At 38.2% G+C, this 22,275-nt stretch overlaps 1 protein-coding gene across 2 annotated transcripts in view; it reads right to left on the bottom strand.

Moving 5' to 3' along the window:
• Positions 1-22,275, bottom strand: part of gabrb4 (gamma-aminobutyric acid type A receptor subunit beta4) — a 52,754-nt gene that overhangs the window by 24,145 nt on the left and 6,334 nt on the right. For both annotated transcript variants that reach the window (XM_026938892.3, XM_026938893.3), the window contains exon 3: positions 646-713. In XM_026938892.3, coding sequence (XP_026794693.1) covers positions 646-713 — 68 coding nt within the window. The remainder of the gene's footprint in view (positions 1-645; positions 714-22,275) is intronic.

Below are 22,275 nucleotides of genomic sequence, written 5' to 3'. Positions count from 1 at the left end.
AACTTGAGCAAAAAAGGTCTATGAGCCCTACATAACTGGTCATGACCTCTGTTCTGCATAATTACAAATGCACATTATGGGTACATAAAGAGCAGAGGAAACAGAAATGTACTTTTTAATGATCCTTGGTGGCTCTTAGCAAATGGTGAATCATAGTATTTGAAGGAGTTGGTCATTTGCATGGTGAGAGAAATATGCCATCCTATTCACGTTAGTACCCTTACCACAGTACTCTATGGCGTTCCGGTTTGTGTGTGTTTCTGGTTCTTTCACTACACTCCCAATGGTGGCATTTTACACTCGGTGTCTGCGAGAGCTCTAGCCGATCAACATCAATGACTTTCTTCAGATACTATTGTAAGAATACTTGCAAAGCCCTATCTAGCAAGCTGGAGAAAGGCTTTAAACTGCACGCTTGTGATACATACACAACAGCGATGGCTAAAAAGAAAACCCTATTTTATATAAATATAAGAATGGTAGTTAGAGAAACCTGAAGGACAAGTTGCTCTTTCACTATGCTGATGATTCTAAACAATTCCCGTCAGAAGCTGAAGATTTGCCGCACTATTTCAAAATGGAAGTGTGTCATAATACTGAATGTAAATAGTCTTCCAGAGTAAGATGCACTATAATATAACTTACCATGTTGACTTCTGAGATGGAGTCAATGCTGGCGATATTTATGCTCATTCCCACAATGACTGGGGGACCTGAAAGAAAAAAAAAACATCAGAGTCAGGTTAGTTGTTGAGCTGCAAGTAAACCAAGTAATGCAGTTCTCTTTCAGTACAGGATGCTTTCTGTGCCAGCGGTCAGCTATAATGACACTGACACAAGGTCAGGAAGCATTTACAGTAAACCTGCTCCCACCAAATGATGGCAATTCTTTCAGGTGCACATTACTTGCTCACAGAGAACAGAAAGATTCCAGAAAGCCATTCTGGGAACTGCTCGTTCTGATCAATACTGCTTTTTCCAAACTGATCAGTGCCAGTGCAAGGAGAAACGTATGCTTTTGCCCATTCCGAACCATTATCTGTAATATATTCAGCTTTGATTTAGATTAGATTAGTTTAGATTTAGATTGCAATAATAATATAACCTTTATTCATTTGTTTGCTGATCAGGCGTTTTGCAGTTTCATAATACCATCCTACAGCCGTCACAGAGTCTGTATGTAAATTAGGCTTGTGCGATATTGATTTGTCCCTGTTTGTGATTTACCGCTTTAAAAAAATCATGATTAATGATTTAATCATCTAGAACCAGTAGCCTAAAAAAGACAGGAAAATGAGCATTTCCACCATTTCAGGTTTAAGGAGAGTAGGAGAGGCGTAATAATATTACCAGCTGTGCAGTCAGGAACTGCTTACCAGGCAGAGACAATCATGAAAAAGCCTCAGCTGGATGGTGGATGTTTAGGTGATTCTGCAGTAATGCGCAGTAAATAGTTTAAAAAAAAAAAACATAATAAAAACATTTTCAATATAATCTCTTTATAAATCAGTTCTGTAATGTCCACATGGCTGACATTGTTTTCATTGTCGATGTGCTTTTTCTTTTCTTTCAACCATTTAGCTAGGTCAAACATTGATAGATTTTATTTCAGTTAACAAACTCAAAACATTCTCCATTTATCGTGACAGAAAGCAAGAGCGCGCCGCGAGTCCAGTCGAGAGCATGTGAGATGGGGGAAGGGGGCGGGGCTTCCAGGTGGGGTGAGTTAATCGGAGAGTTCAAAACATCTGCGCAAATCATTCCAGATCTTTTGGTCTTTTGGTGTTTTTTTTTTTTTTTTATGATAGTGATAGCATACTCTGATGTTAAATTGCGGAGCTCCTATGCAAAATGTGTAAAGGTTGGCAGGTCTGGAAATATAATATAATCAGAGTAAATATCATTGGACATCATGATTGTGGCAGTGTAATATCGTGCATTAAAATAAACTGTTATATGGCATAAGCCTAATGTAAATGCAGATTCTATTTGGGGTTGTCTCTGTGTGAACCTCGAGAATGAAGTGGAAACTAAGTGTTAAATGATCTTGGAAGCGGTAGCTCTCGTCTGCTGTGTTCTTGCTCCATATGGTTTTCAGAGCTGTGCTTCATTACAAGTCACTTTGTTTTCCGATAGTGATCGGCCTTGTCCCTGGCGGCCTCCTGAGTGAAAAAGCTTTTTATACAGGAGTGGAGAATCAGAGTTCCTGATTATCAATTGTGCAAAGCTCTGAATATCAGCAGCTGACAGTGAAGGACTGAAGAAAAAACATTTAAACATCGTTCCATGGCCAGGAGTATTCCCTGAGTATTAGAGCTTATACTGCATCGATTCAGGGGAATACAAACTTCATCACACATGTTCTGTGGTCTTCACTGAGGAAAATCTCCAGAACCTTTAGATGAGGTTATGGACGAGGTAGGGATATCATAATTACGAATCAACACAGACGTCTGAGTTAATATACAGAAATACACTACTGAAGTGGTATTCTGATAAGGTGATACATCACACACCAGTCATACTAATATCCAGTAAAAGCAGGCTTAAGATATAGTTAAAAATATACTTCCTTTAAGTAATAATCGATATGACTAATTCATTAAATTTGCCAGACTGGTGAGGAGACAGACTGCTTCACGTCACTGAAGAGCATTAACACACATTAAAATCAGTAGATTTAATCACACAGGACTTTTGTTCTCATAAAAAGCTTCAGTTCCTGGGAATGGTGGAGTGGGAAAACTGCCAGCTATAAACAACACATCTCAGTAAAAGCACCTTACGCAACGGGTCACTGAAATGATTTCTCTTATGAGCTCGTGAGAGATATATATATATATAGTTGGATATTTGAGATAAAAAAATATATATATATCATTTTAGATTGTATGATGAGTGTATACAACACCTGAGTGCCAGGTATATTGTTTTTAGTAATGTTTGGGAAGAAATCTGATGCCTCACCATAAACATGTGAAAATGAACACATACACTTCAGGTATCATCGCACACTGGCTCTGTAAAAACATTCAAAGATCTTTTCACCTTATAAACAGGTGGCGATAATTTAGGCAGTTGTAAGTTTTGTCTCAACTTTGTGCCTTCATTTGTGCTAGAGTGATGTGGTCACTCTAAAAATTCACTACACAGGAGCCTATAGCATAAGTCAAGTGTGATAGCAGTGTGACTTCATTTTATTCGATAGTCAGTATTCCATTACCTTTGTTTTGTACACGTTACTGTTCAGATAACCCATAAAAGCCATCCATGCCCCCTGGGGAAGATCCGAAACATACTCCATGAATTCTGAAATATTAACCTGACTGAAAGTGCTTCTGTTTAATTATGGCACTGCGTTCTCTTCACCATCTCCTCTCAGCACCTGTGCTGACTTGTTGACATGGCAGCCCACCTCCATCCTAAACACCCTGCAGCTCAGTCATTCCCAAAGCCATCTCTACCTCATAAAAGTGAGAAAATGAAGGCAATGCAAAAAAAAAAGTGGGGGCATTTTCATGACGCTGTATAGGCAACCCGCAACAATTTTCCCAGGAGAATGTCAAAGTACATTCATCAGCTATTTACAAACCCTGAGATCTCTCGCCGTGCTTTTCCTTCCTCAGCTGAACTGCTATGAGAGAGAGGCAGGGAAATGCTTTTCCATGACTGTTGATGATTTTAGCTCAAAATAAGTCCACTTACCTGCACCCAAGTCTCTCCTATCCCACTAAAAGCTTGTTTGGGCCTTGCTCTATAAATTCCTTCCTCTCAAAAACACTTTGACGTTGAGTTTGCCGAGTGTGTTGCCCATAGTCTTTCCTGATTATCTTTATAATTGTATCATGGGTGGTGTCATATTCCACGTGGGTGAGAATTCTTGGCAACCTGAGCTGGGCCAAAGTGGCCGAGTTGATTCGGGAGTCATCAGCATTGCAGCAAACGATCTCCATTTGCTGATGTTCTAAACTCAGCTAAACTCATTCTAAACATGAGCAGGAAACACATGACTTAATCTAAAGCTGAAGTGTCTCTATCGGGTGAACTTCACCTGATGCATTCATTAGCGCTAAATGGTAAAAAAAAAAACTAGAAAAACGTTTCGGTGCAGTTTAGAACTCACTGTTTGCCTATTTATTATTTCTGGAATGTCCCAAAGTTGAAGGTTATCATTTCTTTGAATTCTTGAATCAGGTGTTGATTATTTTTCTATAACAGCAGCTCTGACAACAATTCCAGCTGCAACACGCTCATACTAATATCGTTATTGTTTCTATAGCAACAGCTCATTCACCGGGACCTATACGGTGGACGCACCATATAATTATAAGGCTTATAATAATTAAAAAAGGAATAAAAATGAGTTGTTTAACAAAGAAAAACTTACAATCGACAATGTGGTGAAGCTTACTGTTAGGAGACGTTTATGTAAGATTTATGGAAGGAGTCTCCAGTGTCAGTACTTTGTAACAGTCTGTAAGTTTCCTGATGTTTGCAGAACAGAAAAATTTGTGCTTTGTGGTTTCTCCGTAACATGACAAGCAGTATTTTTTTTTATTATTAACTTCAAGATAGAGACAAATAGTGATCTTATCTGGGATTTTTCCCCCATGAACATCACTTATACTAAATCAGCTTTTGCCTCTACCTTTCCCTTCAGCCCTGTGTCGCATATAAACTGTACTGTCACAGAGGTTTAATGGTTTACTTCCTGGTTCCTGCCTTCTGCTCTCTACATCCTGGTTCTCCACTTCCTATTTCCTGTCTTTCCACCTCCTCTCAATACCTGCCTCTTGTAGTGTTTGTGTCTTTTGTGAGCTGTTGTATGTTTTAAAAGCTGTCTTGTTTTGCCAAAGGTGTCACTGAGCCTTTCTTTGTCCTTAGCAGATAATTGGCACCTAGTTCTCCATATTGTTTTTTGGTGTTTTCTGGTTTTAATATTTTAATTGAAGTATAAGTATGGATTCACTATCCATCTAATAAATATACCTTTGGCTGCAGGTATGAAATTACAAGGGTTAAGGTCAATTTAAGAATTAAACTTATTCTTCATTCATATAAAAGTGAAAAAAGAAATCCAACCAGTTTATCTTTATTTTTAAAATTCATACAAATTATTCATAAAGGTGTTTTTAACAAACTCTGTCTTGAACTTGGAGAATAGTGTGAGTAATTGTAAGTGTGAGTAATCTATAATAACTATCCAAATCCTGAGACATAGGTGTAGTCTAAAAACAGAAAGTGGTCACTAGAACTAGCAAACAGATAAATGCAGGAAAACCCGGATTCAAACAGGGAAGCACGGACAGAAACGAAGCCAGAGAATCCAGCTGCTTGGAATTAAAATCAGGAAAAGACCTTCCAAATGACAAAATAAAGTGAACTGAAAGAGATGCTTAAATACATGGAGTAATTAGCAGAAAACAAGAAACAGGTGGAAATAAGGGTCAGATGTGGAGACAGAATCCAGGAAGTAAAAATGCATGTCAAAATAAAAGGTGTGAAAAATGAGAGAGGCGATTTTGCTAACAATACAGACAAGTCAAAATAAATTCTGTAAGTGTGCGTAATCTGTAATAACTATCCGAATCATGAGACAACGGCGTAGACTAAAAACAGACACTGGTCACTAGAACTAACAAACAGCTGTTACTATAGAAACGATAACGATATTAGTACGTGCGCATTCATATAAACCTGTGATTTAGGTTGCAACTGGAATTACTGTCACAGGCTGCTGTTATAGAAGATTAATCAACACCTGATTCAAGAATTCAGAGAAATGATAACCTTGTACTTTGGGACTACAATAAAAATAGGCAAACAGCATGCAGCTCAGACCTGCTCGAACTTCCAGCATTCCTGAGATAGCTGACTAAGACAAATGGTAATGCACCAAGCACCAAATGTGAGATTATTCCTTCTACCTTTCTTTTCTCCTTCTGCATATATCTTGTATTTGTCGAGTGCTTTGGGACACCTGAAATCTTCTGATCTACAATCCTGTGTGTTCACACCCATTTCTTTTCCCTTCTCTGCCTCTCTGCAGACAGATGGCACTATAATCTATGTACATATTTAAATGACAAATGTATGGCAGGTGGCATCTCTGGAGGTGCTGACTATGTTCAGACTACCGGCTTGTTTCCCCCTGATGCCGTTGTTTTCCTAAACAGTGGGTGAATCACCAGGAGCTCGGCTTGACTGAGAGAGTCCAACATGATGAGGGGAAGAAAAAAGAAAGGGAGGAAAAATAGCAAAAATGCCGCATTTGTAAAGATGAATGATGCTCCGTCATAGAGCCCTGATCCTCACAGGTCAGTGGCTCCTCCCTGAGACGTCACGTGTCTCCGCAACAGGTAATGATGACGATAATGACTTGTGTCTCTTTGTTGTGCCTCTTAGCTTTGGGGTGGAGCTCTACATGCTTTATTAATACAGGACAAGCAGAATGTATAGCATCCATCTGTGTGATGTATAGCTGCAGACCCTCGGGCCTAACAGTGTATTGCCAAAGATTTATTACCTCAATTAGTTGAGGGGGTTGATGAGCTATCATTGTGTTGGGAAGTGTAACATGAGTATGTCTGAGTCTACATTAAGCAAAATCAGAATCATGCGTTACTGGCCAAGTACGCTACAGTATACAAGGATTTTTTTGAGCTCTTATTGTGATTTTGGACATTAAACATTACAATAACAAAAAGACAACATGTAGATATAATTCACAGATGCTGAAGGTGATATAACACACGGTTGCTATGAAGTGGATGCTATATATACATATATATCTATAGCACAAGAATACAGCATGTAAGAAATAATACATGACAGTGGTGTGGTACAGAGTAATAATCCAAAGCGGATTATTTTTGTATAGCAATACTGTCTGAAGTGTGTTATTGCGCTCATACCACAGCAATTTGCCAACAATTGCAATGTTTAATTTATTAATGAATGACACATCACTCTTTTTTAGAGATTGTTACATTTAATATTATTGAATGTCCATGAGGTAAGTTACTGTAGTTCCTTTTCTCACTTACGTTATAGCAGCTATAAACAGTCGTCTCATCACCAGCCTCTCTTTTTTCTTTTTCGACGTTAATAAGGAAAAAAAACAAAAAAACAAAAAATATAGCTTGTCATGTTAGCACGAAATTGCAAAGCGTAAACTCGTCTGTCCTGACGGTTTCAGAATACTTACTGACTGTGACAAAGTGCTGACACTGGAGACTCCTTCCATAAATGTTCCACAAACATGTTTTTTAATCCGTTTATTATTAGCCTTCGATTATGTAGAGCATCCGCTGTACAACTCCCTGTGAATGAGCTGTTGCTATAGAAACAATAATGCATTAAACCAAGTGCATTGATGTAAACCTGTCATTTATGTTACTACTCTCAGAGCCGTGCTGTTGCAGAAAATCAATCCCCACCTTCTGATTTGCGAACAGAAAACTATCAGTGACATCGTGTTTGTGATGCAGATCATAAGTCACACCGTGAGCGCAGTAGGCCCCGTCTCCATTGATGATGTACATACACTGCCCTCTTCTGCCACTCAAGGATCATTACTACACTTTACATGGATTTAAAATCCATCCCTAAACCTCTCTAAAGCCATTCTAAACATTCTGTACATATTTAGATCCAGAGCCAAATAAATGATTTACTTCTTGATAAAGTGCAGATGGAAATAAAAGCTGGTGCTGAAATCCATTACTGCGTCCCATACAATATTACTGCCATTAAGGATGTATATTATCATTCAGTGCTTCAGCAGCATAATTGCACTGAACGGATCGGGATTAGACGAGAGTAACACGCATTCCACTAAAGCAGCCATGCACAGCGAGAGCAACAAAAGCAACTCCTGGCAGAACGACGGAAAGAAAATACCACTCTTCCTCTGGATTCGGAATTCTAATCATCAACTCATTGCTTAGCAACAGAGGGGTTACATAGCAACAGGGCAGCATTGTCATTTTAGCATTGCGAAGGGAGACACAGTGCTTTTCGTACGTTGTGTTCAATCTGCCTCTCATTTTATCTTCCTCTTTTTTTTTTCAATGGCCACATGTTTACACCATTTTTGTTTGTTTGTTTGTTTGTTTGTTTAAGCAAAGCAGCATCTACATCCATGTATGAAGATACTTGATTAGCACAGGTGGTGGATGGAGGGATGGAGGGAGAGAGGGAGAGACAGAGGGATATCTTCACATAATGTTTCTATTAGAAAAATGCTGCGAAGAAAACATTCCGTCTTTAAAATATGATGCTGAAATCAATATATTCATCCATTCCTTTACCTGACATTCGTAGTTATTAACACAGTGTTGACATTTAAAAAACGTGGTGCTGGAAGGAGGTGAGTCAGAACGAACAGCCTATTTATTATGCTTTAATGGTCAATGGGAACACCTACACTAACCACAGCCTTCTAATGAAGCAGACAAATAATCAAGAGCCACGTCATCATCCAAGAAACAAAAAAAAAAAAAAAAGAAAAAAAAAGAAATCTGCATTATTACATAATTAAGGTCACATGTGCCATCACATCTTTTCATCTTTTTATGGCATTAAATGCAGGCTTGAGTGTTTACTTTTAAAAGATTTGAAGCTTGTATTGTATATGATGACAATTTAAACACAAAACACAAATTCTTGTGAAGAATAACATGACCAGAAGCATGTTGCTTAATGAACCTGATCTATTTATTGAATGAGATACTGAGTCTAAACTGACTAGATGTGCCTTTTGTTATTTAAGTCATTTTCTTCTTCTTGGCAATAAATAAAAGCATTGCTCAAGAGAATGCCAATCAGCTTTGGAGCACCAAAGGAATAGAAGAATTTACATTTTGGATGAATTATATTTTGGATGAATAAATCCATCTGACAGCCACAATGAACGAAGATGATTATAACTGTTATAAGTCATAGGACACAGCAGAAAGCCTGTGCATGTGTCTGTGCCTGTGTCCAACCTAAACCATTTTCCATATGGTTCAGATCCGAAACCTGGTCCTCCAAAAAGCAATTTCTAACCAAAACCAAGCCATTAAATTGTCCTCCTGAGGTGCGATAAAGAGATATGCTTTTAATCCTGCATTCTGCCAGTGCCACCAGTCTGAATCCATCTCACATCTTGCAGTAATTGACCCTGTAATAATCTAACCCTGTCTTTATTTATCTGAGAGATTTGCACAGCACCATCACACCCTTGGCAGGTGCCTCCTGGTTTCCAAGGATACGCCAATGCATCAATCACTTACATTCCACTTTATTAGGAACACCTGTACACCTGCCCATTCAGGCTCACTGAACCGGGTCAGCTCGGGTGAGTCTGTTCCCACTGTAGCCTCAAATTCCTGTTCTTGGCTGACAGGAGCGGAACCTGATGTGGTCTTCTGCTGTTGTAGCCCATTTGTAGCCCAAGTTTTGACATGGTGAGATGCTTTTCTACTCACTATGGTTGTACAGAGTGGTGATTTGAGTTACCGTAGCCTTCCCGTGAGCTCGAACCAGTCTGGCCGTTCTCCTCCGACCTTTCTCATTAACGTGCTGCTGACCTGGATGGTATTTTTGTTTTTCGCACCTTCTAAAGACATGTGCAGGAAAATCCCAGGAGATCAGCAGTTTCTTAAATACTCCAACCAGCCCGTCTGGCACCAACAACCATCTTCCCCATTCTGATGACTGATGTGACCATTAACTGAAATTCCTGACCTGTATCACACACAAGATTGACCGATTGGAAAACTGCATGAATGTATGTGTGTGTAGGTTTTCCTAATAAAGTGGATGGTGAGTGTATTGCTTATATCACAGTTTGTTGCTTCTTTCTCATGTCTGATTCTGCTGATAAGTACAGTGTTCACAATGCGAATGATGTAGGCTGTGTTCCCCGGTTCTGTGCGCACTAAATAGGCCTCCTTATTTTGCCTTTCTGTACATATCACTCTCACACACTCCTACACATGAGTACACTGCCAGGAAAGGAAAGTGCAAGAGAATCCTTAAGTAAAGACTACCTCCTCAAGCATTTCCAGCCATAAATCAGAGGGATTTCTCTCCTTGTTAGGATATAGATCATTCCCACGTCACTCGTTATCTATCCTCTGTTATGACGTACCTGAGCTTTTGTGCTGAAGATTTATGGGTTGTGCATACAAACACGCAAAAAACCACATTTTTCATGGAGACACATGTGAGGGCCCCGACTAACAAGCCTCCTGGTTGACTGGATTCATTTATTATTAACAAAGACACTTTATGTAGACTGGGAGAACTGGTGCGGAAAGATGACGCATCCTTATTTCATGGAAAGTATACTGTAGGAGCCGCTGTGTATTCTGGGAAACGTACAGGCTGTGAGATTGCTTTTTTAATAATGCACACAGGGATGTTATAGACCTCAAACCTGGGTAGATTAGTAAGTGCTATTTAATATAAATATAAAATACAATCTTGTATTTTTCAGTCTTGCCAAATAATTGGTTTTGCAGAGCATGATTTATTTCTCCTCTCTACTTCCCCATCTAGTCCTTCCGGTATTTTCAATTCCAGCTGCAGCTGCCTCTGGTTTGATCTGATCATCTTACATGTCTTTTAGGTGGTGCGTGTTAGCTGCTAGCGCCTGTGCCAAAGGTATTTGGAGAAAGCGCTGGTGTCCATGACAACCTAAAGCTCAGGTGGGAGGTGACTGCAGCAACATGATGTAATCTGGTACACATCAAAGAGGTTGATTCTGTCTCTCATTTTCTTTCTCTCCATTCTTGTTTTTTGTGATCTTCTCTGTAGCCTTTTTTTTGGATAGGTTTACGTCTACGTCTATAGACGATTGACCACCAGTCAGGTGACCTTCAACCAGCGTATCAACAAATTTTAAACAAAATGCCCACAGTTGTTGATGTTTAGTATATAAACGCTATAGACCGTCAACTTGCCTCTAGTATTTTCACAATTTCCCACCACAGTGCAGTTGAATTCTCAAGTTATGGATTAATTTTCTACAACAGTACGGCTCTGACGATAGTTCTGACTGTAACATAAATAACAGGTTTATATTAATACACTTGTTCTGACAGAGTAACAGCTCATATATAGGGTTTAAATAAAGATGGGTTGTTGTTTAACAAGGAAAACTGATGTGCTGAAGCTTTCTGTTAGGAGATATTTATGTAACATTTATGTAAGGAGTCTCCAGTGTCAGTGCTTTGTAACAGTTCCCCGACAGAGGAGGACAGAAGAGTTTATGCTTTCCCGTCTCACAATCACATAACACGACGCAGTTTTATGTCTCATTTATTTGTCTCAAGCTTAAAGAGAGAGAGAAAAAAGGAGGCCGGTGAGTTAACGAATGTTTATAGCTGCTATAATGTAAGTGAGAACAGGAACTAACTTGTCTTGTCGACGTTCCACAACATTAAATATAACAATAAACTGTTAAATAGTGCAGTGTGTTGTTCATCAATAAATTGAAAATTGTAACTGTTGGCAAATCTGCATGGTATAAGTGGAAAAACACACTTTGGAGGAACGTGCTGTTATACGAAAATAATCCGCAGTAACTCGGCTTTGTGTCAGGCCGTATCACGTGTGGATTATTTTTCTATAACAGCATGATCTGAAGTGTGTTACTCTTTACTTATAACATAGATAATAGGCCACTTCATGACAGTCTATAGATGGTTTGTAGTTTGTGTACATTGCACTATCTAAAGAAAGTGTTACTCCATTCTTTTCTTTTTTCTGCTTATTGAAAGTGTGACAGTCTTGCAGGCTACAGAACATTAAAAATGCTTATAATGCACAAGCATATATGGACTCCTTACACGTAAAGACACACAGGGCTAGACACTGTAATGTAGTGGTTCAGAAAAAAAAAAAAAACAACAGTGTCAGTCCAAATAACAGCGCTATAAATATTTATCTAGCACATGCCACAATTGTTAGTCTATCAAACACACCAGAATAGTTGTTTTTAATCTTCGGAGGTAGATGTTGTAGTTTTACAGTACCATCTTCCTCTAGTGGAACCAGCAGGTCCCTATGGTGAGATGGGAGGTGTGACTAGCAGCCTACAGAGCAAAAAGGGGCCAGTGTTCACAGTCCCTCAGACATAACAGCCAAGAGCCAAAGCAATAAAAACCACACACCCCTGCTGATGACAGCTACATTTAAAATGTGGCCTCTAGGGTGTGGTGTGAAAGAATGATGGGTTTGGGGAGAGTACCAGTGGGTTTTTTTTTTATCTCTCTCACTCTCTCTGCCATGTTCTGCCAACTTCATTATACAGCGATCACCCCACTCACAAGGGTTTGGGAGCTCCATGAGTCACTCAGTGCTCCCACTTGCCTTCCCAAACTGATGACAGGGTACACACTTTCACCTCGTCTCTCACTTGCTGCATCCCTCATTCCCTCTACATAGCCCACAGGAGCCCGAGGAAAACACCACGGCACACGCCCACTCAAAACGGACCTACTTCTTTCTATTTATTAGTGACTTGCTGACTGTTTTAGTAAAACACTGTAAAACCCTTTTGCAGTTTTCTCTTCTTTAAAGATGTATAGAACCAGCGTTGAATCAATGACAATCAATAGGTAAGGGTTATACATGTCTCATGGGCTTATAATAATTAATAACTGCTAACCAAGGGTGTTTCCACACTTGGCCTGAATACTCCAGTTCGCACTCAGGGATGATTCTGGGCTCATTTATAGGCGGAGCTCATAACCGTGTCTCAAAATGGTTGGCACTAGATTCATTCGTTATGTTTTTTTTTCCTTTGGCACCAACACTGTGAAGAACAGTGTTTTTTAGATGTACAGCATGTCATCATGCAGGAATACCTGCAAACGAAGAGCTGTTCTTGTATATGAAAATTTTTATCCATGTAGACTGAGATGAGACGTGCGTTCATCACGATGCACGACGAGTGCAATCACTCGCACCACAAAGGTGAACTGATTACAGTGCTCCAGTCCTGTGAACGTCTGGTTTTATATATCAATAACCATAACAAACCTTTCCCTGGAATTGTTAAAGCTGAAACAGGAAGTAACATGACAAGTTGAATCAATCATGTTACTTGGCATGTTAGTGCAGAATGCGGATGGCTGATGCGGACCGCACCACTGTTTAGTAGAAGTGAACCACAAAAGGAGCAGGGATCGGATCTCTGGAGTTCTCCTAAGCTCAAAAACAATCATAGTGAATTCTGGGGCCCCAAACAGCAAAGTGTGAAGATTGTGTTTCCTTAATTATTTGATTTCTTATTTCTATAAAAAAAATCTGCCCCAAATGAGTATAAACAGTATATATGAAGAACAGAAAGCCTTCCAAATATATATATATATAAATCCCATATTATATATATAATGCTTTATAGGCATCACAGCATACTGTTAATACGCGTCTGTTACACAGCTGAGATCTGATCTCTAATCTCAAACTTAATATGTTCACTTTTCCTTTAACAAAGCTTTTAAAGGTACTGACATTGTAAGAGAAGGGCGGAGAGCGTGAACACTTACTGATACAATTTACCGGCCACTGGAGTTTTTATTAGATTTCCCTGAAGTCCACAGGGGCCACTTACAACGTGGATGGAATGGTGGGCTCCTCAAAGATAATGTAATTTGTGGCTTTTGGTTCATGGTTTTAATTCTATGGGGATTTCTGGTGTTTCTCCTTTCAGACCAAAGAAATCAGTATCTGATACTTCATGGGTATGTACCCTGAGGGTAGACAATCTGGCATGAGCAGCGTAAAACAACAGGATTGTAACCGGATACGAATACAATATTCAGATTGGGCTGAACGGACACAAAGACAGACATGAATAAGAGGAGCACTATTTGTTTTGTGGAAATGTTCACAGGGATCTGTATCTAGATGAGACCAGAGATGTGCATCAAGACAGGGATTCTGCAGGACTTGACAAAAAAAAAAACGTGTGACCTTCATGATATGAAGCTCGTGGAACAATGAAGACAACGTTCATGAACGGATTTACAGCATTCTTAGTAACGGCCTGGTCTGGGTCAAAGTGGTTTAAATTAGGCTACTAATAAAATCAACTAAATTTGTTAGAAAATATCACAAATGAGTACAAACAAAAAATAGGAATTGAACGAGTAGGATTAAAATGAGATTATGAAATCGTGTCTTCCAGAATTTTCCAGTATTTCCTGAGGCACAGTGGTAGGGTTCATATTAAATTTTTAAAAAATAATCATTCTCACTTCAGATTTAAATCCAAATACAATTATTTGGAGCATTAAACAGATAAAAAGAGTGGCATTGCTATTCCATCAGTACTCACATCTCCACATTAAAACAAGAGTCACTGTACTAATCACTTATTATGTGGAATTTTGTATGATGGCCTGCTGAGTGGCATTCTCTAATTTGAAATCTGTCTTCAGCGATAGACATCTCACTGAAACGAACACGTGATGCTGAGCGTTAATGCAGTTCTAGGAGAGGAACAGCTCTATGCAGTGAAATCGTGCTGAACTTAAAACAAACTGCAGTCTTTCCACATCACAGCAAAAAAAAATCACTCTGCATATTTCTCATTATCGTACATACATCAACAAATCATATGAAAAAAAAGTAATACAAAAAATACATTTTCAAAAAAAGGTCCTGTCTTGTAGCACTGAGTCGTGATGATTCATGGCCTCAGGTGTGACAGTCGCAGATCCCGTTCCATTCTGTTAATTAAAATTGCAGCATTTTTTTTATATGCAGAACACAAGCAGTCTCAGGGACTCGCACGCTACGGAGGATGTATTCGGACACAGAGAGGTAGCTCTCACTGGGAGGAATGACTTTAAATGAGAAACCTCAATCTCGTAAAAATCATGGTCCTCGGAGGCTGACCTGATTATTGAGGTCATAAATAAGATCCTCGTGGGTGTAATTAGTCCAGTGTCTTCCTCACACACACACACACACACACACATTCTCCTGTTTCATTTACATGAACTGAAATAGCAGAGAGCTTCCTCACAGTTTGGGGAGAACAAAAAACATCAAGTGTTTAGAGGAAATGCTAGACTGTATGCTAGACGAATTTATGTTGTCGGCTCTCAACTTTGTATTAGTGGGTTACTCTAAAAATTCACTAGATCGTACCCTATAGCATAAATCAAGTGTGACAGCATCTCGAGTTCATTTTGTTGGAAGCTATGTCATTATTAATGTCGTCCTGCAACACTAAAGTCTGCACGATCCCCACAAGCCTCTCCTGGATAAAACCATTAAATTATAGTACAAAAAAGAAAATGAAAGACCAAGATGAACACTGAAAAGCTTAACAACTGGCTACTTGCAAAATAATGATTGGAGCCAGCGCAAAAAGATCGCAAAGCTGCTGTGTGAACTCTTTACAAGGTCACAAATTGGACTACGTGTCACTGTTTGCTTCTTAGAACTAAAATTACTTTGAAAACTTTTCAAGGTTTCTTACCCACTATTAAAAAAATCGTGAAATCCACAGGAGAAAAAACTCTGACATATTCATATGACATATGAATATATAAATGAAATTCCTGATCTATAATTTTATACTCTTTTGAATGTTGATCATTTAAAATATACGACAATGTTAGAAACAGACTTGCATGTGAATATCATTGTAAAAAAATCCAAATTAAATTGTATGATTTTTTTTAAATCAAGCTGATTGAGCAAAAAAAAAAAGGCATAAGAAAAGTCAGAGCAATTATACATTTTATGGTTCTTGAAACCTTTTAAACATTTAAACTGTCTTAAAGTCTTAAACTGAAGATGAACAATATCTAATGAGTTCATTTAAATTTTCATCTTGAGTTGAGTCCACTGTGTGCATTTTGTGGTGATGATGTAATTTATCTATTTGATTAAATAGATCCAATTTGGATTATTTTTTAGAATAATAAGAATAAATTCCTTGCAAAACATCATGCAAGGCATAATATACATTAAATCATCTACCTTCTTCCAAAAATCTGAGTCTCAAATAACAAAAGTCACCTAAAATTTATTTAACGAAAATGTCAAAAGTAAAATTAAACAGTGACATCATATTTTTAAGACATGTTCTATTAATGATAAGTAATAACTATATTAAAAATCACCTTTAATTAATCATAATTGTCCAAGTCCCTGATCAGTTCATTAACGCAATATTTTTACAGTTTGTCTAAGTCGGCTTACTACCTGGGAAATTATTGTGACATAATAGTAAGCTTCCATTTTGGGTAAAGATTATTTGCTGTAATATTTTTCAACACAGTAAATTACTTTAACGCATTTCTACTGGCACGACTTACAGGTGTCTTACAGGATTGTTTCCTATAACCTGAAGGAAGATGGCTGCTTAGATGCTTAAATGGCTGCCGCTACAATCCACCTGACTTCAGTATCAATTACGGTATGTCCGGTAAACAAAAAATAAAACAGTTGAAGCATTTCTCCCTGCTCAGATAATAATTTTCGTTAAAAAATTAGCTAGCTGAGGTGCAACAGCCCTTCCCCGGATCACATTTTACTTTCTTTATCTGGCGATGTCGCAGTGCTCCAACAACATGAACAAAGTAAAATACACTTGCAATAATTTACAAACTAAAATCCACCGAGCAAAACAGATTTCCCAACAGAGATGGGCTAAAATGATGCAAGAGCTGGAGAAGTGAAGCTGCAGGGACAATGTGCATGTTATTACCCTACCAGAGGGTACTTATGGCTCAAATGCTGCACGCTTTCTCTCTACATTTCACGCCGAATGGTTTCCTGAGCTAGCAGACAAACAAATTGAAATAATAAGAGTGCACAGAACACAATACAGAAAGACCTAGAACACTTATTTTCAGGTTACTACGGAACATGGATTAAGATTATGTCCTGAAATCCCACTGAAGCTGGACGTGAGCTTTTATACCATTACACATCGCCGTGCCTTTGCTCAGGTAATGGAAACATTTCTGGAAAAGGGATTTCTTGATCTGTTCTGCCAAATTCGAGTTATATAAAGACTCAGTTTGGTTTTTCTTCAACGCCTACGCAGAGTGTTTTCTCCAGTCACTGAGCACCGAACCGGAGGATACCACACCCTGCAAGATTATGTCTTATGCAAACAGAACATAATCATGGAGATTTAAGTGAAGTGAAGTGACTTGTGGCCTAGTATGGTGACCCATACTCGCAATAAATGCAGAGCACAAATTCGGAGTATAGATCACCATACTTGGCCACAAGTCACTTCACTTCACTTAAATCTCCATGATTATGTTCTGTTTGCATTAACTCATATCAGACTATATCATATTCCCCGAGCAGCACTCACTCTTTACCACATTATCATTCAGAAATTATTTAAAATATTAAATATTCAAAATGTGAACAAAAATGATAGAAACATGTAGAGTGATTCATATTTATTGAACTAATGAATTTAATTTTAAAGGAATTACTGCAGCGGGGAATCACCTGACAGCTGTTGCTGTGACACGCAAGATGATATTAGTAAATTCATTTAAAAATTTTTTTAGTACAAATAACATAGTTCAGCACTCTTTCACAAATTCACTCTAGAGAAAGCTTTTCCATAAAAGCTTAGCGACTGAAAGCATTGCCACTGACTAGCTCGCTCTGATAAACGCTGCTTCTGCCAGCTTAGCGTCCAGCTGCTTCAGTTTCTCTGCCTTCTCGTCCCCTGAATATTTATTGCAATGCCCATGATTTGTTTCATAATTATGCAATATTGCACGAGCAAGAGTGCTGTTGTACTAAATATTAGCACGGCTGTGATCTGGCCGCAGGTGCTGATATTCAGTACAGCAGCACGATTGTGAGTGTGATATTGCTTTTATACAACACTTCTATAAACAAGAAATTAATACCGAGCAACTTGCATTTTAGACACAATATGGCCAAAAGTTTTGTTTATTTTTACTCTGTCAATGAAAATAGCTCCCAAAGAAAGCACAGCCGGATTGCGTGCTGCATGTTGCCATGCCAACGCACAGACTGACTGACAGCCCGTACGTAATACATGTAGTAACAGTTTGAGCGTAACGAACTACTGTTAGAATTGGGACTTTATGTAACGAACTCGGAAATGTGGAGTGAAATGTCCCAGTGCTGTTATACTAAATATCGGCGCTCTCGGAACGTCGCTCGTCCAATCAAATTAGTGAGCTGAAACTAACAGTAGTACAATGTTTCTGGATATTAAATCCCTTAATTTAGCATAACACTCTGTTGACATACGTATTCTGATTTCCAGCTCTCTTGAAACCTCCTGTTCTCACTGTCAACTTTCAGCTTTTCAGCTGTAGCCATGACTAAACATCGTTTCGTAAATAAATTTGTAGGTCTAATCAGAGAAAAAGTTTGGGACCTTGCTTCTGGCACATGTGAGAAAAAATTTACGCAGATTCACAAAATGCACCGTAAAAAGTCAATTAAGAGATTATATTCCACAATTGCGACTTTTTACCTTGGAGTTGCACGATATTTTAATTTTTCCCAGCAATTAGTGATTTAATCCAAATCTGTTTCTGCTTATGAGGCTATGCCCTACCCTTAACCGAGCCAAACAACACATCAGGTGCTTTATATTCCTTGTATTGTTAGATTTCATGTCCTAAAATTTGCATTTGCATGAAAATAACTTCAATTACAAGATAAAAAGTCACAATTGCAAGATAAATCTGCACAATATTTTTCTCATATCTGGTGAAAACAAGCTTCCATAATAGACTCTGTGATGTGTAACTGTGGTGCAACACGAAGTTTATGGTACTACTGCCACCATCATGTGACAGCAATAACCGCAGTGAATTGATTGGTGGGCCACGCATCCTACAATCTTAGCGAGAAGCCAATTAAAATCTGTTCGTGGGCTGCATGTGGTCCGGGGGCCAGACTCTGGGCACTGCTGTATTAACTGAATGGAGTACTTGTCAATGTTTTTGACACTTAGCTCAATCTGTATTATTTCCCTACTTTTATCTTTCATTTCAGGAAATGGTTTATCTAATCTCTGGGCAAGTCACTAAACATACTAGCAAGTTCTCAGATCTTGTTTTTAGTTACAGGAGTAGAGAACCACGTCAATTTTCCTGATGGAATCAAAAACTATTTAATGGGGTTACATATGTTCTATAAATTTTAAAGTACTATTATTACACATAGTATTAAAACATTATACTGTAGAATGGATTATAGAATGGTTTGTGTTATTGTGTATATGTCCCTAAAAATTAACAGTGAATTGTCTGCCTTAGGTCAATTAATGCAACAGACACTGCTTATGCAATTAACAACTTAATTAAAGAGTTCACTGAAATTATGAAACACTAACTAGAAGCAAACGTTAACTCAATTAAACCTAAATCAATACATCACCTGTGTAACACAGTGTATAGTCACAAAGAAGAGCAAGCTTAACACCTTACTGCAACATAACATCACACGAAACACTATATGTTAAAACAGGTATTTTTATACCTGCACAGGTATACAGGTACAAGTATTGAATTCTGTCCCACCTACTGAAATGCATAACTATGTATATATAATACTCTCTCTCTCTCTCTCTCTCTCTCTCTCGTGTGTGTGTGTGTGTGTGTGTGTGTGTGGTTCATGTCATTAGAGCAAAAACATACACATAGCTATCAGACTGAAAACGATGAATGCTGTTTGGCCGAGTTTTGGAAAACAGAGCGAAGAGCGAGAACGTACATGAGGAATTATTGGTACAGAGAAGTGAAGACACTCTCTATAGTCACTTCGTTTTTAAACAAGATGACCGCCTCAGTCTCGAGTTTTGTGTACTACCAATCAGTAATCGCTTTTTACCGATTGTACTCACGAATGTAGATTTAACATCTTACTCGAGTAAATAAGTAAAGACAGAAATGTACTTTTAACGTCTTAAATTCAGATGTTTTTTCCTGTTTTTCTGTAGTTGAATATGAAATGGTCTACATGTAGTAAGGTGTACAAAGCAATTATGTTATACCCTAGGAGGAACACAAAAAACATTTCTAATATTCTTTATTAAAATTAAGGATTTCAATGAATTAATAATCTCCCGCGTTTTAAATACATTATTATTTTTTTGTGTTTTGACATCTGACCCGAACAATATTCGCTCCATGACAATTAACTGATGATATTAATCTTAAATTTCTTTTTTAATTCTAAATACTTCTGCATTTTATTCTACTAATAAATTAATAACAACACTATTAATGTCTTCCTGCAAGATCTTAATCTTTCCCAACGGTCTACACAGAACCTAAAAACACTTAGGGCATCTTTCATTCTAAATGAATTAAAACAAGCATCACTGAATATAAAAAAGTCGCCCTCTTTGAATGGAATCCCTCCAGAGTTTAATTCCCAATCAATTTTTAGGCAAACTAGCTGTTTATACCCTCACCATCCACTTTATTAGGAACACCCATACCCCTGCACATATCTAATCAGCCAATCATGTGGCAGCAGTGCAATGCATAAAATCCTGCAGCTGCAGGTCAAAAGCTTCAGTTAATGTTCACATCAAACATCAGAATGAAGAAAAAGTCTGATCTCTGTGACTTTAACCCTGACATGGTTGTTGGTATCAGATGGGGTGGTTTAAGGATTTCAGAAGCTGCTGATCTTCTGGGAATTTCACACACAACAGTCTCTAGAGTTTACACAGAGTGGTGCGAAAAACAAAAAACATCCTGTGAGCAGAGGATCTGCAGACGGAAACACTGTGTTGATGAGAAAGGAAAGAGAAAAATTGCCAGATTGGTCCGAGCTGCCAGGAAGGATACTCATATAATCACTCTTTACAACCGTGGTGAGCAGAAAAGCATCTCAACATGTGCAAAACATTGAGCTTTAAGGTGGATGAGCTACAACAGCAGAAGACCACATCAGGTTCCAGTCCTGTCAGGTAAGAACAGGAATCTGAGGCTATCATGGGCACAGACTTCCTGTCAGCTCAGACCAGTCTGATCATTCTCCTCTGATCTCTCTCATCAACAAGGTGCTTCAGCCTGCAGATCCTCTGCTCACAGGATGTTTTTTGTTTTTCGCACCATTCTGTGTAAACTCTAGAGACTGTTGAGTGTGAAATTCCCAGAAGATCAGCAGCTTCTGAAATCCTCAAACCAGCCCATCTGGAACCAACAACCATGTCAGGGTTAAAGTCACAGAGATCAGACTTTTTCTTCATTCTGATGTTTGACGTGAACATTAACTGAAGCTCTTGACCTGTATCTGCATGCATTGCGCTGCTGCCACGTGATTGGCTGCTTAGAAAACTGCATGAATGAGCAAGTTTACAGGTGTTCCTAATAAAATGGAGATAAAATGGATAAAATGGACGGTGCGTGTATGTTGACCATGACTTAAAAGTTTGTGGAGAAAAGTCGTTGCCATGGATAATGTGTGGTACAAAGCTGAATAAAGATCCTACACTGTACAATAGCGTTATATCCCTGGATGTATTTTTGGCTTTCTGTGTGTGTATACAGTACGTGTGCGTGTCTTTCTCTGTCCCTCTCTCTGTCTACTATGTGTTTAGGATTTCCCGGAAGAGACCCAGATCCGACGTGGGGATTAGCAGATCAGGAAGGACATCGTCGCTTCAGAAGGGTATCACTCCTGTTTATTCTTTTGTTTTATTTTGTATTTTGTATTATTTTGGCGTTACTTGGCACTTGGCTTTACTCCAGCACATTGCAGAGAATGATATCTTAGCAAGTAGTATTTCCTATTATAAAACAACACTAAACCAAATATAAGATATATAATATTATTAAACCTATTTCTAGGCATTTTAATAAATGTTCTTATTCTATTGGCAGATAATTTTGCTTCTTTCTAGAAATAAATGCTTTAAAATGTGCAAAATTATCTGGCAATAAAAATAATAGGACTGTTTCAAGCTTGAAATTAAAAATGTCTGGAAATAGGTTTAACAATGTAATAATATGTTTATTGCAATCTAATAATAGGAAGTACTTAAAAGTATACTACTTAAAAGTTATTTTCACTTGCTTAGATGTCATTTTTTTGCAATTCAGGAAGCTTCATTTCTAAACGTCTCAATAAATTTGCATCAAAACGACAAATCTGTAAGACAAGTGTCTTTGTTTTCTGTTACGACGCTCGTTTCCCTCTCACATGACAAGTCTGATGTTCTATTGTTTTATTTTTTCTTTACATGAACAAAAAGGGTTGTCGCAATAGTCACACACCCCTTTTTTTGTA

The sequence above is a fragment of the Pangasianodon hypophthalmus genome, chromosome 15 (assembly GCF_027358585.1).
Source record: "Pangasianodon hypophthalmus isolate fPanHyp1 chromosome 15, fPanHyp1.pri, whole genome shotgun sequence".
NCBI lineage: Eukaryota > Metazoa > Chordata > Actinopteri > Siluriformes > Pangasiidae > Pangasianodon > Pangasianodon hypophthalmus.
This window is presented reverse-complemented; position numbering and strand designations above follow the sequence as displayed.